This window comes from Gasterosteus aculeatus, chromosome 6, assembly GCF_964276395.1.
Source record: "Gasterosteus aculeatus chromosome 6, fGasAcu3.hap1.1, whole genome shotgun sequence".
NCBI lineage: Eukaryota > Metazoa > Chordata > Actinopteri > Perciformes > Gasterosteidae > Gasterosteus > Gasterosteus aculeatus.
The window spans coordinates 1,808,856-1,835,757 of record NC_135693.1 but is presented as its reverse complement, the minus strand read 5'-3'; the positions used below and the strand labels follow the sequence as shown (position 1 = coordinate 1,835,757).

General features: G+C 46.2%; 2 protein-coding genes across 3 annotated transcripts; one reads left to right on the top strand and one right to left on the bottom strand.

Annotated features, from left to right (window-relative positions):
• Positions 1 to 1,776: 1,776 nt before the first annotated feature.
• On the top strand, positions 1,777 to 15,424 carry pcca (propionyl-CoA carboxylase subunit alpha). Its single transcript, XM_040178418.2, has 23 exons — positions 1,777 to 2,214; positions 3,730 to 3,807; positions 4,028 to 4,075; positions 4,149 to 4,217; positions 4,327 to 4,440; positions 4,992 to 5,045; positions 5,681 to 5,812; positions 6,086 to 6,122; positions 6,714 to 6,792; positions 7,188 to 7,290; positions 7,457 to 7,551; positions 8,248 to 8,398; positions 8,644 to 8,787; positions 9,130 to 9,204; positions 9,357 to 9,425; positions 9,511 to 9,586; positions 9,678 to 9,891; positions 10,925 to 11,027; positions 13,574 to 13,672; positions 13,769 to 13,822; positions 14,316 to 14,456; positions 14,763 to 14,840; positions 14,934 to 15,424. Exons 1-23 carry the CDS (start codon positions 2,161 to 2,163, stop codon positions 15,000 to 15,002), a joined length of 2,136 nt encoding a protein of 711 aa, XP_040034352.1. The 5' UTR covers positions 1,777 to 2,160; the 3' UTR covers positions 15,003 to 15,424.
• Positions 15,425 to 15,968: 544 nt separating this feature from the next.
• tm9sf2 (transmembrane 9 superfamily member 2) lies at positions 15,969 to 25,218 on the bottom strand. Of its 2 annotated transcripts, XM_040178421.2 has the most exons (17): positions 24,840 to 25,218; positions 24,264 to 24,331; positions 23,722 to 23,815; positions 22,911 to 23,038; positions 22,278 to 22,407; positions 21,954 to 22,078; positions 21,474 to 21,585; positions 20,895 to 20,974; positions 19,549 to 19,657; positions 19,335 to 19,467; positions 18,995 to 19,114; positions 18,853 to 18,910; positions 18,617 to 18,776; positions 18,359 to 18,510; positions 17,917 to 18,028; positions 17,509 to 17,680; positions 15,969 to 17,143 (listed from the first exon to the last, which is right to left on the bottom strand). In XM_040178421.2, the coding sequence occupies exons 1-17, from the start codon at positions 24,954 to 24,956 to the stop codon at positions 17,076 to 17,078; spliced, it is 1,938 nt and encodes a 645-aa protein (XP_040034355.1). In that variant the 5' UTR covers positions 24,957 to 25,218; the 3' UTR covers positions 15,969 to 17,075. The 2 variants fall into 2 exon arrangements, with proteins under 2 accessions (XP_040034355.1, XP_040034354.2); XM_040178420.2 differs by having other exon boundaries at positions 19,335 to 19,657; positions 24,840 to 25,116.
• Between the last annotated feature and the right edge of the window lie 1,684 nt (positions 25,219 to 26,902).

Sequence of the window (26,902 nt, the reverse complement as noted above, 5' to 3'; positions counted from 1 at the left end):
TCAAAGTCAAGTGAATAAGAAATTAAATTACAACCAACAAAACCTACCAAACGTTCATGCCAATGTAATGAAGTGTTTTTGTGTTTCAGTGAAAAGACAAAACCGTCATCTGTCACGATTGTTAACAAAGCTCTTGAGTCTAGGAGTTAAAAGCTCATTGTTTACCTCATACGCATTATCCCACCAGCATCTGCACGGGCAGTTCACTGATGAACCTGCTGCAGCCCGTGGGAGGAAGCTGGTTACGACCTCTGCTGACACAGGAAGAACACGCAATCTCGCCACAATCACACTCAACAAAGCCTCAGCACTCCTAACCGCCGCACCGCCGGCAGCGCGAGGAACCCTTAAACACTACCTGATGTTCTGCATATTGCTGCAGCAGGATAGTTGGACGCTCTCTAGCTCGCTGGACGCTTGCTTCCAACAACTAAATCCAAACTATGATTGAGTGTGTAGCTTGGTGCTAAGATTAGGCAAGTTATTATTATTCATTATTTGAAAAGAAGGATGAGTCGGATCAATAGGCTGGTTTCAGGTTGACTTCCAACATCCCCCATTTTCCACCAGGAGTCTTTGAATGAAAAGGTTACTGACGTGGAGCTGACGCCGATCCACAGGTGCCTTTGAGCAACCAAATGCTTTTGTGTGACTTTTGGATATCTGTGGGATGCAGCGTGGTAACTACAATGCAGTGTGGCTTCACAACCTGAGGGAGGTTCATAAGGTGAGAGGATGTGCAAGGACACAAACAGGAACGTGTTGTGTCTGCATCGTTTTTTCTTTTGTTACTAGATATTTTCATTCTTTCAGGACATATAGAAGCAATCAGATTAAACAAAGGGGGTAAAACTACAGTGGTAACTCTGTGGAGACATTCTATAGTCTGTTATACTAAAAAAGTCTTGACTGGCTGATATTTACAATGTTTTTTTTAAGCTCATGTTGCCATTTCTCTCTTTCTTTTGAAAATCTTAATTATTCTGCTCACACCTTGTCACAGTAATGCACAGGCGTATCCTGTGATATTACTGTTCTGTACGATTGAAAAGGCCCCCAACGTGGCACAAAGTCACCTCCACAATACCACAACAATAAATAAATGCTGCTTTATTCCCGCTGGATGTTTAGACACATGGTCAGCTGGGCTGGCCTCCAGCATGCATGCTCAAGTATGAGCAAGTAAAGCTAAGCGATGGATGGAGGGGGACTTTTCCACAGTTACAGGCGTTAATCTGGAATCAGGAAACATTTATTAGCCAAAATATGTCAAACATACAAGGAATTTGTCTTGGCGGTTAGTGCGCGACAGTAGACAGACAAGACAACAGTGCACAAGTAATAAAATAAAGTGGGATGAAATGATAATGCAATGGGTTAGTAGAATAAGGCTAAGGCTATGGGTTAGTATAAAACAAGGGAATAAAGTTAAAAAAATGTAAATATTAAAAAGTTAAAAAGAAAAATATGAAGCATAAAGTGCACTAACAAACAAGTAACAGACAAGAGACAAAGTGACAAGGTTAAGGTACAAACCTTATAAAACCTTGAAAACAAAAGGAGAGGTCTTTTTGTTACATGTTGCTATGGCAGCGCATGTGCAGCTGCAGCGCAACATGGATTTCTCTACGTTTTTGTTGTTCACCACTAAGCCATTTGACAGAATCCGTTCATCAGCATCTGAAAAGGAAGCATGAGGATTGGATCAACCCACACGCGACCAACCGTTCAGAACCTGCAGAACCAAACTGCCCAGGAGAGGAGAACAAAGATGATCCAACCAGGAGCTGAGGCTACTTCACCATGCAGCATGCAGAGGAAGACGGATTAAACGAATAAATGATCAAATAAATGCAAATAAATGACCCATGAATGATTAAATGGATGAATATAGCGCGTATGATCCTTTCCCCACTAAACCGAACTTATTATAATACAAAGCAGTGGGTTACACACTTAACACAAAGACACGCTTGAGATTGTTATTGTGTCCTGTAAGTCTTCGATTTGTTTTATCACGTGTTTCTCTTCCAAGCTTTTCAATAAAGTTGTGAGACCAGCGTTTGAATGTGTTTGACGCCTCCCTCTCCCCACCACTCAGGGCCCTTCAGCCTACGTCATCACGTCAGCGCGCGCCGATGACCGTCACAGTTTGGCAACATGGCGGCGCACAGGCTGCCTCCATCCCTGAGCCGACTGCTGACATCTGTAAAGGTGAGCTGCTCACGGGGAGCCCGTCCAACACGCCGCTGCGGCGGTCTATTTACTAACTACCAGCACGCGGCCCATGTGACGTCACTGTCGGCCTCGTCCGCTCGAGCACAAACGCACGCTTCCCCAGACGAGCTGGAGAGGAGTAACTTAAGTTAAGTCAGAGCCGCGTTGCTCGAGTTGTTCGTAAGCGCGTTGGCTGAAGCAGAACCTGAAGTGAGTAAGTGACGTCAGTAGAGGGGGGGGGGGGTCTTCTTTGACGTACTTCACCTCCGCGAGCGAGCGAGCGACCAGCTGTGACTTTGTCCTTATTGGACGTGCTGCGCTGCTCTCAGGTGGATGAAAACTAGCTGGACGTTCGCGCATTCCTCTGCTTGTGAGTCTTGGTTTTGCCGAGTGACCGGGTCCGGTCTGCGGCTGGGAAGCCATTGTGTGACCGGGCCGGAGGTCTGAGGTCACAGGCCGCAGGCTCGTGGGGCTCCTGCTGGACACCGAATGAAAGCAGCTGCTTGAGTCCGAGATGCTTCAGCCTGGCTGAGTTGTTGCTCTGTGTGATGGACATCTCGCTGCATACCTCCTAGATGTTTCATGGATCTGCTGATTCTTCATAATGGATAGAAATCAGTGGATCACTGTTACCGGACATCTGCAAATTAGGCAGAAACTTCGTTACCAACAAACAAATCAGGAATGTTTACAGAACATTTATGATAATTAACACCACTTTCATGATTTTACAGTGAATGTGATCGCCAGGAGTAGAACGCTAGTGTTCAGGCCTTTTAAATGAACTACACCACAGTCACGTGACTTTACATTACTGTGATTTTGCCATAGCAATATGCAATATAAAACACGTCTTCAGGGGAATCTGTGGGCTCATGTTTCCTCTGCTTCCACATTGACTGCAACTATCTCAGAGGTTTTCTGTGTACAGTCTTTGTCTCAAACACAATCCGTGGTAGAGAAACGTTTTTGATTCGCTTCAAAAATTGAACACAGCGAGCGAATAAGACCTGAGCTCACGGTTCACAGGCGAGGTGAATGGAATGGTACACCGCTTCAACTTGAATTCTAACTCACGGTGGTTTTAAAACGATCAGTCCGTTGTTCGCCAGTTTCATAACAGAGGGTTCCTAACTGGTACAGATGTGAAGCTTATAGATTACATCACAAAGCAGGAGTCTGCAGTCATTAAATTGATAAGTGAGCTGCACGTGCACACTTGAATTTAACATATAACAGGATCAAAGGCTGCAGAATGATTAAGGATTTATCTTAATCTTAATTTGCTTTACAATTAACCAGGAAATAAACCTTTTTATAAACCATTTCCCATCCTGAATTTGCTGAAGATAAAGGTTGATGTTCTTGCAACGTATTTTACTTTGATATAGCAATTCAGAAATTGTAATCCTTAGAAATGGAATTTATTTAACTGTATAACCTTAACACACAGCACATACAGCAACCCTAAGGGCCTGGTAGCCTCATATGGCGTCTCTTTATGATTTGCAGTATGCGTCATTCCGTAGCAGATGCTGTGCTCTGCACTGTAGCGCTCAGTATTCCACCGTCTCCAATCCCAATGAAAAGGTAACGACACACACACACACACACACACACACACACACACACACACACACACACACACACACACACACACACAGAGACACAATGTAGGAATAGTTGTAAGGCAAGATGTGGGTCCATTTTTGTAATTATTGGTGTGATCTTTGACCCAGAATGCCCTGCTCAGGGGTTGGAGGGTGCAGAAGGTTTGTGTGTCAGTGATGTCTGTTGTTTCCCCCCACAGACCTTTGATAAGATCCTCATTGCCAACCGAGGAGAGATTGCCTGCAGGGTAAGACCGATAGACGTTGACGTTGACCCTGATTGACGTTGATCTTTGAGTTTACGTTGTGTTTTTCCATCAGGTGATGAAGACCTGTCACAAGATGGGCATCCGGACTGTAGCTGTTCACAGTGACGTCGACGCCAGTGCTGTGAGTCACTATCTGGGTTTATTAATGTTGCCTGTTTTTGTGACTCAGACAGCCAGCGGGACCTTGTTCTGTGTGTCTTCATCTCACTTCGGCCTCTCGTTGCATTTAGGTTCATGTGAAGATGGCCGATGAAGCGGTGTGTGTTGGCCCCGCCCCTACCAGTAAGAGCTACTTGAACATGGACGCCATCATGGATGCCGTCAGAGCGACTGGAGCACAAGCTGTAAGCCTTTTACGTGACCCTCTCGCTAAAAAGGATTCTTAAACTTGTGTACTTGATACAGCTTAGCGTTCTTCACTGCGATTCATTCAAACTCAAAGAACTGATATCACTCACTGCTTTTAAATCTTAAACAAAGGAAATGGAGGCAAGTTCCCAAATATGTTTTTCAAATTAACCTGGTTACATCCATGTCTCCTAAAGTATTTTAACTTGTCTTATTCTGTGATTTCTGTCTGTAACTATGTGTTTCTTGAGTTGCTGCCTGTCTTGGCCAAGTCTCTGCTGAAAAGAAATTTTGAATCTCAATGGGCCTTTCCTGGTTAAATGAAGGTTTAATAAAATAAAAGGAAATACACATGCTCAATACGATAACTTTGGTCGGGAGGTTTGCTAAGTGCACACACAGGTAGGTTGTCGTAGATGTTGGTGGTGCTAAGTAGTTCTCTCCATTTTTTATTTCTAAAATACACCTTTGATTATGTGAGCTGGATTCTGAAACTGTTGGTTTTAAGTCCTCTGAAACAAATCAAATCCATCTTTTGTCCACAAAGGTTCATCCTGGCTACGGGTTTCTCTCCGAAAACAAAGAGTTTGCAAAGCGACTGGTAAATCTTCCACACACACACAAACACACACACGGACACACACACGGACACACACGCCCTCTCAACCGCGCACACATCACATAATAAACAAATGGTCAAAATAATAAGGACAAACAAACGCAGAGGTGTGAATTCACTGAATTGTTTTAGGGTCTCAGGTCTTCACAGACTCGAGATTCAGTGTTTTTACTGAAGCATCATTTTGTGGATTTATTTTATTTATTTTGTTGAAACCCACGACTCCAGGCAATAGTCTTTTTATGAATATATAAATAAAAGTTCTATGTATTTGTGTTTCACGGATATGATCAGTGTGATTACACACATAACAATGATATTGAACTTTTCATGTTCCTCTCTGTGAGACAGCAAATATTTATATTTAACAAAGCGCTGAACTATCGCTTAAAATAGCCAGGATCAAATTGGACTTTCAATTCCAATAGTAGTAACTAAAATATGGACAAATGACCAAGTATACAGTTTCCTCTTGCGACAGCTGCAAGAGCAGTTCCAGGGTTTAATAACTTATACAAGGACACTTGTGCAAACTGGGGATTGAAGTTGTGGTTGGTGGACGACACGCTCTATATTCATAAATCGTAACATTCGTGGTATTCTGGTTTTGTTGCTAGGCAGCACAGGGCGTGGAATTCATTGGCCCAGACACTCATGCAATCCAGGCCATGGGAGATAAGATTGAGAGCAAACTGATCGCTAAGGCTGCGAAGGTCAACACCATCCCGGGGTACGATGGAGTCGTCAAGGTACGTTTTACCGACATTTACAAAGGACACATTTGTAAGAAAATACCAACCGTCATCGTATGCGAATAAGTTGACGCAGAGTCCTAAACTGGACGAGTCACTGTTTCCTGACTACTGCATTATGCAAGTCCGGTGTTATGACTATATTATAGAGCCTGAGTGATCCAGTCAAACAACACAATCAGTTTAGCACCTAGTTCTCCTCACAGAATGCTGCCGAGCCATTTCAAACCTAATGGTTCATCAGTAACTATAAACCTCTCTGTGTGACAGACGGTTGAAGAAGCTGTGAAGATCTCACAGGACATTGGTAAGTCAGGCTGGCGTGTGAGCGCTTACAATGGATATTTAAAATTGATGCATTTTCTACAGCTTGTTTTACTGTACAATGTGAGCATTGCAGCAGTGTGTATCCTGCTGACCTCCACAAACAGAGATACACACAGCGAGATGCAAAGCTGTACCCGATCACACACACACTCTGAATAAACACTGAGTGCAGCTACAACTAAACCCAGCATGACGCCACCTGATGTGGGCGTCATGGTGGACTGCTGAGGCATATTCACTTGTTCCCATGTTTCAGGCTTTGGAAATCCTTCCACTGAGCATGTGTTAGTGCCAGAAGCACAGTACCAAGCAAGTGCTACATAATATACCCAATTCCAGGAATGAAATGGCACTGAGTAATGGACTCCATTTCCCAACCACTCTTTAAAGGATCATTAAAATACCCAAAGTGCCATTACATAAATGTCCCTTACAAGTAGATTTAAACGTTGGATTGTAACTTTATTGGCAGGTATTACAGGTGTTTGACACTGGCTTCATTTGCATTTACTAGCCTGCATTAATGCTGCTTAATATCAGTTGTCGTGCTTTATCTTTGTGTGGTTGCTAGGCTATCCAGTGATGATCAAAGCCTCTGCAGGAGGCGGAGGGAAAGGAATGAGGATCGCTTGGAATGATGAGGAGACCAGGTTTCGTATTCCTTTGTTTGGTTCTAATCAATTCACACTAACATTACCTCTTTAACAAGAGAATTCATGACTGCTTAAAAACAATGGGAGCTGATCTTAGATACTACTGCAAAACCGTCTGTTCAAAATCAGCACAATGACAACAACCAAATGCAATAACTTCTCCTGTAGCTTAACTGTTGATTTAAATGCTCCTGATTCAATGACTTCAGTTTCCTCTCCTCATGCCATGAAGTTCCATCATCAGCACGTTCATCAACCCCTGCTGCCCTCACTCATCTACTGCTGTTATAATTACACCTCCCGTTTCTATGTCCGCTGTAGAATCCGACAGGTCGCTGGAAGGAGCTTGTTTGTATTTCGCACTACCTTTATCTGTGATGTGTGCGTTGCAGGGAAGGCTTCCGGTTCTCGTCCCAGGAGGCAGCATCCAGCTTTGGAGACGACCGGCTGCTCATTGAGAAGTTCATAGACAACCCCAGACACATCGAGATACAGGTTTAAAACACATGAGCACAGATACGAGTGTGATCCGGGTCTGTTGTTTTAATCAGCGCACTTCATTGACACGAATATTTTTTTATTGTAATAAAAGTCAAAAAAAGAAAACTCCCTAAATAAGTTCATGTGAGTCATGAGCCATAAAATGCTGTTTGTGTTGCAGGTGCTGGCTGACAAACACGGTAACGCTTTGTGGTTAAATGAGAGGGAGTGCTCCATTCAGAGGAGGAACCAGAAGGTGGTGGAAGAAGCTCCCAGGTCAGTAGAAGACTTTGCTGTTACTTATGTTAATGTTTTTGGGTTGTCTGTTGTCCCCCCCCCCCCACATGAAGAACTGTCCACTTGGACTCAAACATGAACTGATTTGATTTGATGATCAACGCTCAGTGACCACGTTGTCAGACGTGCGCTCTGTGTGTGTTCGTGTGCACCTCGAGGTGGAACTCCATGTCGACGGGAGCAGATCAACGGCATGTTCATTGGAAAGGAACCTCGTGTAACAAAATGGAATTGCTTGACTGAAGTGGATCTCTCGTTTCAGTTTTGGCAGTGTGTCATTTAAAGTATTGCCTGAATCAGTGCTGAGCAACAATTACAATTTTTAATTTATATTGCTTGATTTATTGCGATTAATTGCATTCTTGTGTGCAGAATCCCATAATTTGTTTTTTTAACAGTAGTGTTTCCTTTACACAGTAGCAGTTAAAATATTATATGTAAATCTCAACAAAAACATCAATGTAATCACATATAAAACTAAAGCCACATCATTAACGTTTAATCTAGAATGTTATATTAAACCAAGTTAACATAACAATAAGTTCTCAATTATATATGTTGAATATCCTTCCGATCAGTTCTAATTCATTATCGTAAAAAAGGTCCTTCCTTGAGTTTTATAATACTATAGATACTATGGCCGTTGTCTCGTGTTGAGTGTCATGTCCTCTCCAGTACCTTCCTGGACCCGGCGACGCGGCGGGCGATGGGTGAGCAGGCCGTGCAGCTGGCCAAGGCTGTGCAGTACTCCTCTGCCGGCACCGTGGAGTTCCTGGTGGATTCCAAGAAGAACTTCTACTTCCTGGAGATGAACACACGATTACAGGTGTGTGCATGTGTGTGTTACACATACTAATGTGTTTTGTATCCTCCTAGAGAAACCTGCAGCATAGTGACAGTTCTTACCCACTGCTAAATTATTCAGGTTATTTCAAATCTTCAAAATGCGTATAAAGGTGTGAAATGAGGGCTTAGGGGGGTTAGAAGCGTCCTAGGGTTTTACGCTCGACATGCTCGCTACAAATGTGCTTTTAGGAACTGTATCCTCTGCGTTTGACCTTTGACCCCCAGGTGGAGCATCCAATCACAGAGTGTATTACTGGCCTGGACCTGGTTGAGCAGATGATCAGGGTTGCCAAGGGTTACCAGCTGCAGTACAAACAGAAAGACATCCCAATAAACGGCTGGGCCATTGAGAGTCGCGTCTACGCTGAGGTCCGTCCAGATGTTTGTGTTTGTAAAATACATCTGTCTGAAAAGTATTTTCATTCTAAGCAGTTATAAAGATATTTACAACACTGATTCACTCATTTATGTGACAGTTCCCACAGCTGTTATATATTGTTAATATCGCTTAATGCACAAAGCCACTGAATTCATTCATTATAATGTCATTAGTAACTAAGTCTATGTTCACTTTATAAAATGATGGGAATAGAAAATAACAACATGTCAGTGCGCAACCAGCCTTTATAAAGTACCGTGCTTATTGTTAGAGGAGGATCTGAGTGCTGTGTGTGAATCTGTAGTCCACCGTTGTTCTCGTTTGTTTGATAGGATCCTTACAAGTCTTTCGGTCTTCCCTCCATCGGACGGCTATCTCAATACCAAGAGCCACTCAACCTCAGCAATGTAAGCGTGTGACAATAAGAGACCTGCGGCATGTTTGTGTAGCGGTCCACCACGGCCTGCGCAACAAGTTAAAGCCGCATCAGAGAGGAGCTCACACAGTCCGCTCACTCTCCCTGAGTCACTATTCTCTCTTCTGCTCCTCGCTCTGTCAGGTCCGTGTAGACAGCGGAATCCAGGAAGGAAGTGACATCAGTATCTACTATGATCCCATGATCTCTAAGGTCAGTGATGGTCAGAACCAAAACGTACATTACAGCATCCATGAGGGTTCGTGGGGCAATCACTTCCTCTGGTATCTGTCTGTAGTTGGTTACCTACGGCGCTACACGGGCGGAAGCTCTTGCCAGGATGGAGGACGCTTTGGATAACTATGTCATCAGAGGTACACGACGGATTGTCAGCTTAGACACTTTAATTGGACATTGTCTTATTTTTTTTCTTCCTGTAAAGACGTTTGGTGGTCCTCTTTCCAGGCGTGACCCACAACATTCCCCTGCTGCGGGAAATCATCACCCACCCCCGATTTATCTCTGGGGACATCAGCACCAACTTCCTGCCGGAGGTTTACCCCGAAGGCTTCAAGGGTCACCGGCTGGAGGCCGACCAGCGCAGGGAGCTGTTGGCCACGGCTGCAGCGCTCTACATCACAGCGCAGCTCCGCTCTCACAGGCTCATGGGCGACCTGAGGTGAGGCCACCAGCCAGCTCCACTGCCACTTATGTATTTATTATTCTAGACTAGTTCATTCAATTTGCATTTAGTCATTTAAATATGACGCTTTTGTGCAGGGGGAAAACTAATTTAGATAAGAGATTACTAACCTGTAGTGCTGGGCAGCGATTCACGGTTAATGGCATTGTAATAAAATTTAATAATGAATTCAAAAGTAGTTTACGCTCTTTTATTTTTGCTTAAAAACTATACTTAAAAACAAATATGCTTTCCCTTTACACACTATCAGTTAAAATGTATGGAAATCTAGACTTAAATAAAAAAAAAAAGTATGTAATGAAACCAAAGGTATTTGCCTACATGCCATCTAGATTGTTATAGAAAAACAAGTTACCCTCCACAATCACAACAGGCAACATTTATAAATCAGTTTTTTATGTTTATGCTGCCAGCAGAATAAACAGGCAATAGTCTGTGCGTCCATAATGTATCTATTGATAATCTATGTTCAGTAGCACGTCTCCCTGTTAGAGTGAAGTGGTCCACCACTAAGGACACAGCTGGGATTCACTGCAGGGACTTTTCACTCTGAAGTCCATGTTTGTAGTGGATTTTTGTTGGAGAATCAGTCAAAAAGGAAAAAGAAAAGCACACTCAGTGATACAGGTTATTAATGACTGCTTTTATCAACTGTGTCGTCTGGAAGAGATTTAAAATTCAAATGTCCACGTACCTTTTTTCTATTTTTCTGTCCCCGTTTTGATTCACTTAAGCGCCGCACCAGTTTTAGGCCCGCCCCCCTAACGCTCTCATTGTTGAGATGCGTGATGACGTCACTCTCAGCCACTCTAATGTCTAATGTCTTTTACTCTGCATGTCGTCATTGAGCTGTTCATACACTGATGGGAGGTGCAGGAAAAACTCCCTAAAAAATGACAAACCCCTCCATGGGGAAAAAGGGAAGAAACCTTCGTGAGAACGTCAGAGGAGGATCTCTCCTGATGGACTCCGCTTGGGCCCCAGATGATCTCATGTGTGTGATTTGCAGGGTGTCTTCCTCTCCTATGGACTGTAACCACTGGGAGCTCTGTGTGGAGCTGGAGGAAGGACGCCATAATGTGGAGGTGACCAAATCAGGAAACGTCTATACTGTGAGTATACGATGGCCTTCCGTGAACAAATGAGGTAGGCGGTCGAGATGGAGGCGACCGGCGGTTTAGGACCACGTGTCAGGTGTTCAGATAAGGACGTTTGGATGGTTTCCATGCTGGTGTTTGTTAGCAGCCGTCAGGGCGTCTGTCCAGATAATGACATCCAGTCAGGGGGGTTTGGTTCGGTGCACAGCGGTACACATCACATCACATGTCATCACATCACATGTCATTCAGCTCCTATAAAAGCAACGTACGTTACCTTTTTTTTAACACATGGTTTTACATTTTTAACACATGGCACACAGTGGGAGCAGTTGGGGGAATAGTTGGAGGAGCAGTTGGAGGAGCAGTTGGAGGAGCAGTTGGAGGAGCAGTTGGAGGAGCAGTTGGAGGAGCAGTTGGAGGAGCAGTTGGGGGAATAGTTGGAGGAGCAGTTGGGGGAATAGTTGGAGGAGCAGTTGGGGGAGCAGTTGGGGGAGCAGTTGGGGGAGCAGTTGGGGGAGCAGTTGGGGGAATAGTTGGAGGAGCAGTTGGAGAAGCAGTTGGGGGAATAGTTGGAGAAGCAGTTGGGGGAATAGTTGGAGGAGCAGTTGGAGGAGCAGTTGGGGGAATAGTTGGAGAAGCAGTTGGGGGAATAGTTGGAGGAGCAGTTGGGGGAATAGTTGGAGGAGCAGTTGGAGGAGCAGTTGGAGGAGCAGTTGGAGGAGCAGTTGGGGGAATAGTTGGAGGAGCAGTTGGGGGAATAGTTGGAGGAGCAGTTGGGGGAGCAGTTGGGGGAGCAGTTGGAGGAATAGTTGGGGGAGCAGTTGGAGAAGCAGTTGGGGGAATAGTTGGAGGAGCAGTTGGGGGAATAGTTGGAGGAGCAGTTGGGGGAGCAGTTGGGGGAGCAGTTGGGGGAATAGTTGGAGGAGCAGTTGGGGGAATAGTTGGAGGAGCAGTTGGGGGAATAGTTGGAGGAGCAGTTGGGGGAATAGTTGGAGGAGCAGTTGGGGGAATAGTTGGAGGAGCAGTTGGGGGAATAGTTGGAGGAGCAGTTGGGGGAATAGTTGGAGGAGCAGTTGGAGGAGCAGTTGGGGGAATAGTTGGAGGAGCAGTTGGGGGAATAGTTGGAGAAGCAGTTGGGGGAATAGTTGGAGGAGCAGTTGGAGGAGCAGTTGGGGGAATAGTTGGAGAAGCAGTTGGGGGAATAGTTGGAGAAGCAGTTGGGGGAGCAGTTGGGGGAATAGTTGGAGGAGCAGTTGGGAGAAGTAGTTGGAGGAGCAGTTGGGGGAATAGTTGGAGGAGCAGTTGGGGGAATAGTTGGAGGAGCAGTTGGGGGAGCAGTTGGGGGAGCAGTTGGGGGAATAGTTGGAGAAGCAGTTGGGGGAATAGTTGGGGGAGCAGTTGGGGGAATAGTTGGGGGAGCAGTTGGGGGAATAGTTGGAGGAGCAGTTGGGGGAATAGTTGGAGGAGCAGTTGGGGGAATAGTTGGGGGAGCAGTTGGGGGAATAGTTGGGGGAGCAGTTGGGGGAATAGTTGGAGGAGCAGTTGGGGGAATAGTTGGAGGAGCAGTTGGGGGAATAGTTGGAGGAGCAGTTGGGGGAGCAGTTGGGGGAATAGTTGGAGAAGCAGTTGGGGGAGCAGTTGGGGGAATAGTTGGGGGAGCAGTTGGGGGAATAGTTGGAGGAGCAGTTGGGAGAATAGTTGGAGGAGCAGTTGGGGGAATAGTTGGAGGAGCAGTTGGGAGAATAGTTGGAGAAGCAGTTGGGGGAATAGTTGGAGGAGCAGTTGGGGGAATAGTTGGAGGAGCAGTTGGGGGAATAGTTGGAGGAGCAGTTGGGGGAATAGTTGGAGGAGCAGTTGGGGGAGCAGTTGGGGGAATAGTTGGAGGAGCAGTTGGGGGAATAGTTGGAGGAGCAGTTGGGGGAATAGTTGGAGGAGCAGTTGGGGGAATAGTTGGAGGAGCAGTTGGGGGAATAGTTGGAGGAGCAGTTGGGGGAATAGTTGGAGGAGCAGTTGGGGGAATAGTTGGAGGAGCAGTTGGGGGAATAGTTGGAGGAGCAGTTGGGGGAATAGTTGGAGGAGCAGTTGGGGGAATAGTTGGAGGAGCAGTTGGGGGAGCAGTTGGGGGAATAGTTGGAGGAGCAGTTGGGGGAATAGTTGGAGGAGCAGTTGGAGGAGCAGTTGGGGGAATAGTTGGAGGAGCAGTTGGAGGAGCAGTTGGGGGAATAGTTGGAGGAGCAGTTGGGGGAGCGGTTGGGTGTCTTGCTCGGGGAGCTTGCAGTTCCCGGTGCACCTCTCTACTCCATGTGTCACCGCCGCCCACATGTTTTTTCCAAGTATCAATGAGACTGAGGAAATCAGGGTTTTATCAGTGATGAATTCATTGATTGGATTTTTGTAGGGTTCCTCTGGCTAATGACGGGTTGGGCCAGGAGGGGGCGCTGTTGTGGGAAACTGATTTGAGGCAGCAGCGTAGAAGAAGAGGAAGGTGTGAGGGTGGAGTAAACAGTCTTTGTGGCCGTGAGGACGTTTGGGAACAATGACGATCTGTGTGTCTGTAGGTGGAGGTGGATGGAGGAAGAGTGGAAGTCAATGGACAGTGGAACCTGGCCTCCCCTCTGCTACCGCTCTCCATCAACGGCACACCCAGGATGCTGCAGGTAACACACGCGGGCTCAGGTGGTGGAATATCATCACTGACAGTAAGCGCTAAAACGTCTCCATTGATCAGCTGATCGGTTCTGTCTTTCTTTTAGTGTCTGTCCAGAGATGCTTCAGGAAAGATTGTCCTACAGTTCCTGGGCACGTCGGTAAGACCCGTAACTCCACAACCCCACCTTGTCCCGCAGGTCGCTGTCCTTCTATGTGAGCGTCTGGTTAGTGTAGTGTCAGCCCCCCCATGGAGAACAAACACGCTGCTCCGCCTTAAAGTAGGTCTTTGGATCGCAGAGGTAAAGCCAACGTTGGCTTCTATACATTTTATTAGTTAGCAATCGCTGTTGCTTCAGTGCTTCATCATTAATTCCTGAAATGTTTTCTAAATTGATCTGTACAATTATAAACCTTTATTCACGTGTATAAATGATATGGTATAATTAAAAACGGACGGCCTAGCCATCATTTTCACTTGAGGACATTTATCAGACTTTGATCAAGTCTTCTTTATTGTACTTTTGTACATTTATTGCGGAAAGTCCAATTAGTTCCCTGTTTACCGAGTGTCGTCTATGGAACGAGGACTCGTGTAAACCTGCTTCATGACGCCTCCCCCCCGTGTTCCTTATGCTGGGTGTTTGTTTGTAGTTTAAGGTGCGGGTCCTGTCCAAGTTGGCTGCACAGTTAAACTCCTTCATGCCAGAAAAGGTTCCAGAAGACACCAGCAGCCTGCTGCGTTCCCCGATGCCGGGCTCCGTGGTGGCCGTGTCCGTCAAGCCTGGAGATACGGTAACATACCTCGCTGTGCGAACCCTTAACCAATCACTCCTCATGCGCCTGCATACTGGGACATGGTCCTGTTGCATCGTGTACAAAGCCAACATCAGCCCCCCACCGAGGCTGAAGTAGTCGTTTGTGCTATTTTATTTTCTGTGTATATAATGTGCATTTTTCCTTCTCACTTTATTTACTGTACTGCTGCTATTGCACACAAATTCCCCCTTGGTGATTAATAAAGTTTATATCTATCTAGGTAGCTTTTTATTCATGTTTTAATGTACTGAGAAACTACAAAAATGATAACTGTGTGTGCAGGTTGCAGAGGGTCAGGAGATCTGTGTGATCGAAGCCATGAAGATGCAGAACAGTTTGACTGCTGCCAGGCCAGCAAAGGTAACGCGTGAAGCACTGGAGCTCAACTCTCCAATTCAATCAATACAAGTTTCAATTTCCAACTGTGTGTGTGTGTCCTTCTGCCTCCTCCAGGTTAAAAGTGTCCACTGTAAGCCAGGGGAGACTGTTGGAGAGGGAGACCTGCTAGTAGAGCTCGAATAAACAACCTTTGACCTTTTGATGTGCCTTGTGTGTCCACTGAGGCCCAAGAACAGACGCTCGTCTCGCTGATGGACACTCAGCCGTGTGTCTGTTTCATGTTTGTTTAGTTTAGCCGTCGTGAAACTAAACTTCTTGTAAATTCTTTCCGTTCTGCTTGTTTCAAGTATTACGTTTAGTTGATTCCTTATAGCTATATTTCCTTGTCACCAATACACTCGATATGGACCTTTTGTTTGTAGGCTGCCGAGGAGTTTTTAATGTCATGTGATCACTAAAAGGAAGGTTCCATCGTATTGTAATGGTGGCAGATATCTCAAACACAAGTACATGCACAGCTCGATGCCGAGGAGAAATGTCTGCTCTAATTTAGTTGAACTGACTTTGAAAATTCACTGCAAGCAATAAAATGCTTCTTTTCATCACGAAGTTGCTCATTTTAAGATCAAGCTTCAAGCTGCTGATGGGAAAACATGACTCTTCAGGTTGTGGATTGATGGATTGAACTGATTTGATCACCAGTCTACTTGAACGATGGGGACAAATGACGTGAGGAAGCTCCGAGGGTCTGGTGTCCTCCAAAGTTCATCAGAACATTCTGGTCTGCTGACCACGTCGTCCAAATGTCCAAACACTATTCTACCCCTTTTCACTGCAGTAACTTCAGCATCTGGTCATTTTAATTTAGTGACATCTTTCAAAATAATAACTTCATAGGGATGAACACTTGTTTGTCACAGGTTAAGATTCCATATTAACCACAAAAGCAAGTGTTTATCGTTCCTTTAAAGAGATTTATAATGCGGGTAGATGAAATCTCCAGGTCAACAATACTCGGGCAGCTTGTTCTCTCGCTCAGCGAAACGCAGACCGTCCCAATGGATCCATACTCGCATAATGGCAGAATTGTAGTCTTGATCAATGTCCAACTCTTAATTCTGAAAAGAACGGCATCTTGGAAACCTTGACTGTGATTATTTCGTCCATTAAAACGTTTTATGGCAGGTAAATAGAAACAAACACTAGTGAATGAATTAATACATGCTTTTCTTTATATAGAACAGCTCAACGTAAAGCCTCCAATTCCAGTGAACGAGTGAGCGACACCTTGTTGGTCCGACGTCCAGGTTGTTTCCTGCCTTCGGGCCGTAACGTGGAGGTTCATCCCCACATTCCGCCTCTTCCATCTGGTCTTTAGAACTTCAATGACGGCCCAGAATATACATTAATTATTAGTTGGTTGCACGTGGTTGCGAATTTCTTTTTCAGTGAGTCAAACCCAGTTACTACATGGTCCAGTACTTTAAAACAAAATGTCACATATTGGTTTCCTCATATTCATAATGGGTTTATTTACCATTCATATGTGCATACTGTTGGAAAAACTAAATAGATTTTTTACGTTTTAAATTGGACTGCTATATTAAAATCCCCTAAAACTAACTGGAATATTCATTTTAAACTTGTGCTCTGCTGTATTTCTACTGAGTGGATCCTGAGCATAAATGTGTCGGTAACACGTCGGGTTTGTGCTGCATCGCTAGGATGTCGAGTTTAGTGAGCTCAGGAGAGGAAACAAGGCCGAGATCTTTTTAGAAACCTCACATGGACTCCTCCATTAGAAACAAGGTGGCAACAGGACAAGAGCCTGGACCTCATCCCCCTGCACCTCCCCGAAAGGACAACGGATCAGCAAAGAGTCTGAGGAGCCCTTCTGAACCCTTTCTGTGTTTATATGTGGATGCAAACACATATTGGGGCACATTTTAACACAACATCCAAAAAAAGTAAAGTTAAGAAGCAGACCTTCACATACTCATTTGGCTACAATCACCAAATACATTGTGAAACAGTCCATGGATCGTGAAACAGATTCGGAAGGCTGCCATGCCGTGTGGCTGCAGGAAGCAGATAGATGCTCTACGTACGACAGCCCACTCACATGCAAACATCATAGTCCAGCGTTCTCTCTGAGGAAATGAGGCGGCGACGGTTCACTGTTCACACGGTTCAGTTCCGCAGGTTTATGGGAGAAAACCAATTAGCAGCCGGTGGACTGTTGACAGTTTGGATCCTTCAGTCCACTTTGACCACACTGTAGATCTTGGTAACAAACCAGAAACAGGCGAAGAAGCCGATTGAACCTGAGAACAGAGGAGATGCACCTTCTGTTAGAAATGACGTTTCTGAGTCTCCACCTACGACGCAACAAAGGGTTTCACACTGGAACTCTGAAAAACTCGTCTACTCTTCCAGACGCAAATAAGAGTCGTTATGCCACGTGGAGGCTGCTGTGATCGTCAATGTAGACCAGTTTGCATGTGAACGTGGAGAACCAGCAAGTAAACATGGGGAGCATTTAGTGGCTAAAGCTAAATAGGGGAATGTTGGACATTTTATATCTGTTGGAGTTGAATGAGGAACATCAGTGCAGATGAACAAGACTTTACGTCTTCTGCCCTCAGATGCAATGTGATGTATCATTAGTCACCTGCGAACAAATACGTACCTGTGAATAAGAAAAAGATGAGAGCCATGATCATGGTGTACCCGAAGTACAGGATGGTGCTGGCCAGTCCAGTGATTTGCAGCTTGGAGAAAAAGTAATGAATGGCGTAGACGAGGAAATAGAGCGCAGTGAAGCCGCTGGTGAGGAAGGAACGCCACTGCCAATGGTAGTCCTGTGGACCAGAGACAGAGTCACAGCGCAGGAGGAGGAAGACGGGCATCTACTGACCAACCGGCTACAAGGACTGAGAGCCGCTGAAAACAACACCGCTATCTTATCATCTTATTAACATTGACTGGAGCTCTACAGTCCATTTACTTATTTAAAGTTTATTACTGGCACTCAACCGTTGCTCATGGGACATGTGCTCAGCTCTTGAACATAATGCACGGGAATATTGAGGTTTACCTCGGCACATAAGTGGAAGTAGCAAAGCAGGATGGTGGCCTCGGAGCAGGTGATGACCAAGATGATGAAGACGAGGAAAAGGAAGCCGAACATGTAGTACATCTGATGGGACCTGGAGGAAAGACGCAAGCAGGTCCCTGTTAGCTCGTTTGCTGCCATCTTTGGATGATACAGCGTTCGAAAACAAGAAGAGCACAAGTCACAGTTTCGACAGGACAAATTACTACTTAATGTTGATGAGAAGTCATTGTGTGCTCCAGCAGAAGAATACAGCTCATAAGGGAAGGCCTCCCATTGAGCCCACACACACACACACACACACACACACACACACACACATCCGTAGGTGTGTTTCAGGCTCTCTTCTTCAGAGCTGCCGTGGCCGATTCTCAGCTTTCCTACACGTTGTGTCTAGACTTTCTACGGCCGCCTTCATTCTCACCAGATGGAGTTCAATATGAAGAACAGCTGGATAAATATACACCCAAAAGGCAGAATTCCCCCCATGACGATGCCAGGCAGGGGCTTCGTGTAGAAGGACTGCTCCGGCACCTGGCGAGGAATCTGATTGGTCCGCACTGGGTGCTCAATCCCCTGAAACACACTGTCACAGTGGAGAGAGAAGAGACTCAAACGGAATAGAAACAGTTGCTGGCAGAGTGCCTGAGCCAGGAGCATCTGTGGGTTTGGATCTACTCACTGCCTTCTTGAAGCCAAAGTAAGCCCCTATGAAGGTGAGCGGCACCGAGATACAGAACCAAAGAGCCAGTATGGCTACCAGGGTCCCGAACGGCATGGCGGCTGAGGAGCCTTCACCCCACAGGATCAGGTTCATCACAAAGAAGTCTGCAAACACCACCCTGAGCGGACACGGAGAGGACGGTCAGCACGGGGGCTCACGGACTCGTGTCCTTCATGAGGTCATAGCGGCCGTACCCGGGGCAGAGGAAGGCCGTCAGCAGAACGTTGGTCTTCCACTTCTCTCCTCCGAAAGCTGCCCGTTCAAACACAAAAGAAAAGGATTTACAGAAATCAAGTGAGGAATTCTTTCCTCGCTTCTTTCTTCTGCCACACTTACATCGGTAGAGGCGAGCAGCCACGTATCCAGCAGGAGCGCCCAGAAGAACCCAGAGCACCACGGCACACGTCATCAGAGCCCCGCGGTTCGCAGGGGAGAGGAACCCCAGACAGGCAAAGACTGGAGGGGGGGCACATCGTTCCGTTAGTTGGTAATAAACACGTGTTTAACATTTCAAAAGGTTCCAAGATGAGGGTTTTGTTCCTCTCTGTGGAAGACATCTGACATCTGGTTCCTGATTGGTGCATGACTCACAACCATGTCGTTCTATATACACACACTTTTATATTCTTGTAAAAAAGTAGATCGTTATGATAACGGGTAAAGTATAAGGACGTACAAAGGGTGACGAAGGTCATAATGAAGATCTGGGTTCCAGAGCCGAGGAACACTGACAGCAGCATTCCCTTTCTTGGAGGTCGGAAGACGTCTCCATGGACCAACTTCCACCCAAACTCCTCCTGAGCGTCCTCCTGGAGAGCAGAGCCCATGAGAACAGGAGCCCCTGGTGGCCCTCGGTGCGTCCCGCCTGGCAGCGTTGCACATGTACTCACCACAGAGTCCATCTGATTGTACCGGGCGATGTCTTTATGCAGAGTCCTCAGCAGGATCATTGCTACCATTCCAGACAGGAACAACACAATCACCAAGGAGTTCATTATGCTGGGAAGAAAAAAGCCACAATTCACTTCTTAGTTCATTCTGAATCCGAGTTTGTTTGTAGCTCATAGGCGGATCGAATCGGGTTGAAGGAATCAATGAGTGCTACGTCATAAAATACTGATGACTGCTCAGAGTCTGAATCCATATCTTATTGCTGATAATACAGGTCATATTTCCCCACATTTTGCTTGTCATTTTTTGCCCCTCAAAATTCTACAGTATTCACAGCCTTTACCACGACACTCTAAATGGAGCTCAGGTCCATCCTGTTTCCACTGATCCTCCTTCAGATGTTTAGAATGATGAGAGAAGATCCTTCCAGAAGGACAAACGTCTCTGCAGCACTCCACACATCAGGCCGGTGTGGTAGAGGACGGAAGCCACTCCTCAGTAAAACGCACATGACAGCCCGCCTGGAGTTTGCAAAAAAGCACCTGAAGGACTCTCAGACCACGAGAAACAAAGACCTCTGGTCTGATGGAACTCGGATCGAGGTATTTGGCCTGAATGCCAAGCGTGGTGTCTGCAGGAAAGCAGCCCCTGCTCATCACCTGGCCCATAGTATCCCTACAGGGGAGCGTCACGCTGTGGGATGTTCTTCAGCAGGAGGAACTGGGACACTAGTCAGGATGGAGGGAACGATGTACAGAGACATCCTGGATGGAAACCTGCTGCAGAGCGCTCTGCAGCTCACACCGGGCTGATGGTTCATCTCTAACAGGACAACGACCCAAAGCACACAGCCAATACAAGAAAGGAGCGGCTGGGGGACAACTTGTGGACGTCCCTGAGAGTCCTGAGGCCACTTAAGGCTGTGCAGCGACGCTCCCCATCCGACCTGATGGAACCGGGGAGGTTGTGCTGAGAAGAATGGCAGAAACCTCCAGGAAACAGGTGTGCTGAGGTGGTAGCATCAGACTCAAGAAGTGCTCAGCAGAGGATGTGAATACTACGTCCCGGATGAGTTTAATCCATGTGGGAATAAGGCTTTAATGAAACTGTATACAGATGTTTGCTTCCACATAACATCTGTTTCAAAGACCGTTGCATGTAAACTGATTCTGTAATCTTGTCTTTGAGCCAATGGACTTCCAAATATCAAAGGCAGAACACAAGCTTAAAATATGGATTAACTTGAGCATTTACATTAAGTTTTCCAGATCTGCAAATGGTGGCAGAAAATGAATGCAAGTGTGTGTGTGTGTGTGTGTGTGTGTGTGTGTGTTTAGAGTCTAACCTGAACCACTGGATGTTGGTGTGAGGCATTGACTCCAGGATGTAGTCCCATCTAGATGCCCAACGGATATTCTTGTCTTCCTACAACGCAAAAATACAAAGGATACACCAACTGGGCACTTCAGCAGGTACTGTATTTATTAGGCCTGTAGACGTGTACAAGACAACTTGCTGAGCATCACAATGGGGAAGAAAGTAGAATGAAGAGACTCTGAACGTGGATGGCTGGTCTGAGTACGTCACAAACTGCTGCTCTACTGGGATTCTATCGCACCATCGTCTCTGAGGTTTACAGAGAACTCTTAGTAACTGAGAAGTAGTGTTTTTGAAGAGGCAGTGAGTTTAAATGTATTTCCTCAGTGAAGCTCTGGTAAAGTCGTGACTTCATCTTTTGTATCAGCGAATGCATTTACAGCTGGAGATGCAGCAGCTCCACTCAGCCACAGAGAAACTGCACATTTTCCATCTGGAGTTTGAAACGTCTTCAGGCGTTACAGGTGTTATGTTAGAACTACATGAGTGCCATCACGTTTCAGTTTGTAGCCCACGTCTCCTTTACAAAAAGCACCGTTGTTCTTACCACAAAGTTGACCGAGTAGGTGTATGGAATCTCAAACACTCCAGAGTGTTTGTTTCTCAGGAACTTGGGCCCCCCAGAGCAAGCCTGGCCATCTTCACCGGGGCCCTCAAAGCTGCACAGAGGGGGACGAAACTAGTACAGCTTACAAGCTAATTCACGTATTGAGATGGGATCACATTAGAACGCTCGTTAATACCTATTCAGGTCTACTAGTGGGTGAAAGCGCCAGAGGACACCCCCCGAAAAGGAAAAATAACCCGCCGCGAGCGGAATGTTTCAAACAAAAGCTTTCAAATGAACAACAATGAAACAATAGAACCAGTGTGCATTTCAGAAGAAATTACAATGTAACCAGTGCACAATATATGAAATCTAATGGGTGTAAATGGCCTGAGGATGGACAGACAGACGGGTTCCATTTTAATGAGCTAATGAAAGGTCACTGGTTGAGGAAGGTTCCATTCCAAATAAAATGATCACCTTTTGGGTTCAATCTTGGCAGCAACGAGTCGAGCTCCCAGCTGCTCATGCTCTACGATGTGGTAATGGATGGTGATGTCCACGTGGTTAAAGATGTAAAAAGCATCCTTTTCATTAAAGTTAGACTGGGAAACCAAAAAGCAGAGACAGGGTAGTAATGTTATTATAGGAGCATCCATGTGGACAGACAAACATGTGCAGACAGAATGAATCCAATTCATTACTGGTCCTTTGTGAATATGATTGACTGGCTAAAATGCTACTTATACCCTCACACAGGGCTCTGTGTGTGTGTGTGTGTGTGTCCACGTGCCATCTACTCACGTTGACCACGCAGGCGTCTTTGGGCCGACCTGCTTCTGTGACGAAACAGCCGATGGGGAAACCAGGATTGCAGAACTTCTGTCCGTCTTCAACATCGTAGCACCAAGTGACCGGCATGTTATCCACAATCCTTCACACAAAACAGAAGCCTGTGATGCTCACTCGGGACTAAAGGTCCACCGCACACAGGACAGCAACGCCTTCTCTATCTAAATAGTCTGTTTCTCGTCCCAGGCTAAGCAGGAAGGTGATGACTGCGTCACTGTGAATGGCACTAGATTGTAACACAAGTGTCTTTTTATGCTCCTCCAACGCCTGTTGGTTCAGACGTTTGCAGAAGTAATCATTCAAATGAGTGAACGTGACCAGCAAACAATTGCTAATACGAGACTGACCACCGACTCTAGTTAATGCAGATTGAGACATTTGACTTTAGGTGGGAGTCACAACAACGGACAAACAAGTGGAACACAACAACTGTGGAGCTTATCGATGGGAAATCCCGTCGAGCCGCTTAGCTGGCCGTGTACTTTGGTCCCGTTGGACGTGTTGTGGTGTTTGTTCCCCCGTGGAGGTGTAAATCCGTCTCCACGAGTGTGTGTGTGTGTGTGTGTGTCAGTGGATCATACACACCAGTGATGCTGGTAGTTGAGTAACATGCCTTTCTTGAGGAAGTCCAGCTTGGCTTTGTCCGATGGCTTGCTGGTGTCGTAGGTCTGCGTGCACACCTTCTCACACGCCACAGGCTTCTTAAACTCAAACTGAAACACAGTTGGCCGGGTTGCTCTTTAATAACGCAGCGACCGGCTGACAAAGTCTCTCAGTATCATTACAACTCATTCAGGATCAGATTTTTCTGACACTGTGTCTCATTCAAAGTAATTGTTGAGACAATTGTTTTTAACACGCTGACCATGTCAGCACATCCTGAATCCATATTTATGGGAGTTGTTCCCTTCTGAATTAACAGACCTTGAGAATTTTGTTATGAAATTAAATCACAAAACTCTCAATCAAAACATCTACAATGTTCACTCTACTGGTAACGCGGGGGAACACACCGTAAGGATTAATATATTTAAAACTCCAAACGATGCGTATGAGGTTTGGACTTTGGATGTGTTTTAGATGGTGGAGTCTGACACCTCCTCCTCCTCCTCCTCCTCCTCGTCAGCTGCTATCCTGCTCAATCTTATCGCCTTCTTTTTAACGTTACTTTGAGGAGGCCGGTTGAGCAACTCGGGGTTCAGAGTCTCGCTCAAAGAGGAGGGGTCAGGGGTCAAACTGCCAACCTTGTGATTAGAGGAAACCCTCTACACCCCCCCTGTCATCCCAGCCATCACCCCATTTTCTGTACCTGGCCTAAAGAATGGATTGTATTGTGTGTGTGTGAACAAGGCCACTGACACTCATCTGCTCAGCAGCGCTGCTGTAGATGCGTTACCTTGTATGGGGACGACTCAATCCTCTCCCCAAAAAGAACCTGGCCCAGATTCTCCGATGGACGATTCTTTGTGTCTTTTGAGCAAAAGTCGAACCTGAGCAAACAGTTGACAGCATCAAACCCGTTTAGTTAACATGGCGCCGTAGATGTGGACACGCGGCTGCTTTAACGCCACTCAAACCACCAGCACGCCTCAACAGTTCCCGTCATCGCTGGAGATTCACTTTTATTACACCAGACGTTCGATACATTATCATATCCTTCTTCGGCTCGTGCATGACGCAAATCTAACGTCAGTTAAGTAAATATAATGATTTTTAAACATTATATCTAAACAGAAATTATTACCATTAAATCTGATGTCAATAAAGACATAATACATTAATAACATGCTTATATTACAATATACAACTTATAGCAGAAGGAATTTAATGCATAACAAACGTATTTATCTCCTTTAGCTTTAAACTGAAACAACGATTATTTCAGATAAAGCAGATGGAAGCAAGTTGGAGGGAATCAGAGTTACCGGGTCCACTTACGCAGTGTACTCATACGGCAGAACCGACTCCACGGAGTCCAACCGGTTCACAAACAGCTCGATGGTCGACTGGGAGGAAACACAGCGGACACGCGAGTCAACAGCAGCTTCTTTATCGCTAAAATGCCCGTATGATGGTGGATACTTATTCCCCTATAACGTGAATGGTTTTCTGCACATAGACGCTGTAGTTGCAACCAGTAAACAGCATTTTGCAGGTGTGGGTTTGACTTGGGGACGTTAAAGTGACGCACGGCACTCGGGGAAGGATTTCAATGGGTAAAACGCTGCAGTCCGTCAAACAGCTCTGCGTGCAGCTGCTTGTGTCCAGTCCAGCGTGTCTCAGTGTCCCGTGACGTGTGTTTCGGGCTGATCTAGAGTCGTGGTGCTGTCAAGTTAAAGTCCAAACTACTTTAGTTCGGCTAATGCTGCGCAGCTAACGCTAGCGTCCAGTCCGCTAGCTTAGCAGATGCCGTTAGCCGCGTCACGCCAGCTGTTTACAAGGAGCCGTTGTGTGTTGCTCGGTGGCGCCGCTATGAGAAGGACTTCTAGAGTCGCCCGCATGTGGCGTGTTTACCTTGCAGTCTGGAACTTGGTTCTTTCCGGGCTCACAGAAGCTCACGGGAGCGAGTCCCGGCAGGTAGAAGCCGGCGGCCGCAGACAGCAGCGCCGCTGCGAGAAGCCGCCGCAGCATCGCCTCGCCGACTCGGCGTCAGATAACGCTAGTTAGTTAGTTAACGAAGACTTTATCCTCCGCTCGGTTCCACTGGCATCTGAAACCTGAACCGGAGACGCACCAACATCCGGTTCTGCAGCGGCCAACACGTCACACGCCGGAAGTCCCGCTTCCGGAAGTGGCGCTGGGTCCTTTTTTCTTTTTTGAGGTCTTTCTGTCGTTTTGCGCTCGAGCGCCACAGAGCGGCGCGGAGTGGACTCGGACTTCAAACATCAAATCCATCATCTAAAGCAGCGATTCCCAAAGTGTGGGCCGCGGCCCAGGAGCTGCAGGTGGGCCGCGAGAGGTTATTTACAATAAATAAATAAAATGTTTTTGATTTTCAATTTTGAAAAGTTTAAAATTATTCTAAAAATATTTATGATTTAAATTACGTGTTATTCTTGCCTTGCCCGTTTGAATCTGTTTGCTGTGTTACATAGATGTACATTAAACCTATTTGTAACACTTGCATATATTGTGCAGGGAAGTAGGGAGTTTGACGACATTTTCTTTTTGTCATCTGTTTTTGAGTTAGGGATCAGGATCAGGAAACATTTATTACCAAAATATGTCAAACATACAAGGAATTTGTCTTGGCGGTTAGTGCGCGACAGTAGACAGACAAGACAGCAGTGCACAAGTAATAAAATAAAGTAAAATGAAATGCTAATGCAATGGGTTAGTAGAATAAGGCTATGGGTTAGTATAAAACAAGGGAATAAAGTTAAATATTTTAAATATTAAAAAAGTTAAAAAGAAAAATATTAAGCATAAAGTGCACTAACGAACAAGCAACAGACAAGTGACGACAAAGTGATGAATTGCAGTTAAAGTGGCATGTGCAGTGTGAAGGGGAGTGACCGGTGGAGTGTTATAGTCAGTCAGTGGGGGACCGGCTCTGTTGATGAGCCCGACTGCCGACGGGAAGAAACTGTTGGTGTGGCGGGAGGTCTTAGTCCTGATGGACCTCAGCCTCCTGCCAGATGGAAGGGGCACAAACAGGTTTTGTGCGGGGTGAGAGGGGTCGGCTAGCATCTTTTTAGCTGCTTCAGAGACCTGGAAGCGAACAAGTCCTGCAGGGATGGCAGATTGCAGCCGATCACCCTCTCTGCAGAGCGGAGGACACACTGCAGCCTGCCCTTGTCCTTGGCTGTGGCTGCAGCGTACCAGACGGTGATGGAGGAGCAGAGGATGGACTCGATGATGGCGTGTAGAAGTGGACCATCATCGTCTTTGGCAGGTTGAATTTCTTCAGCTGCCTCAGGAAGAACAACCTCTGCTGAGCCTTCTTGGTGATGGAGCTGATGTTCAGCTCCCACTTGAGGTCCTGGGTGATGATGGAGCCCAGGAAACGGAAGGAATCCACAATAGTGACGGGGGGGTCACACAGGGTGATGGGGGAGGGTGGGGCTCTGTTCCTCCTGAAATCCACAACCATTTCCACTGCCTTTAGAGCGTTGAGCTCCAGGTTGTTCTGGCTGCACCAGGACACCAGATGGTCAGACTCCCACCTGTAGGCGGACTCGTCCCCACCAGAGATCAGTCCAATGAGGGTGGTGTCATCCGCAAACTTCAGGAGCTTGACGGACTGGTGGCTGTTGGTGTACAGGGAGAAGAGCAGAGGGGAGAGAACGCAGCCTTGGGGGGAACCGGTGCTGATGGTCCTGGAGGCTGAGACATGTTTCCCCAGCTTCACGTGCTGCTTCCTGTCAGACAGGAAGTCTGTGATCCACTTGCAGGTGGAGTCGGGCACGTGCAGCTGGGAGAGTTTGTCCTGCAGCAGAGACGGGATGATAGTGTTGAAGTCAGAGCTGAAGTCCACAAACAGGATCTTGGCGTAGGTTCCTGGGGAGTCCAGATCCTTTGTTAGCTCCTGAAGCTGTTCTCCCAGCCCCAAATAAATACAAAAAAACAAACGCAAA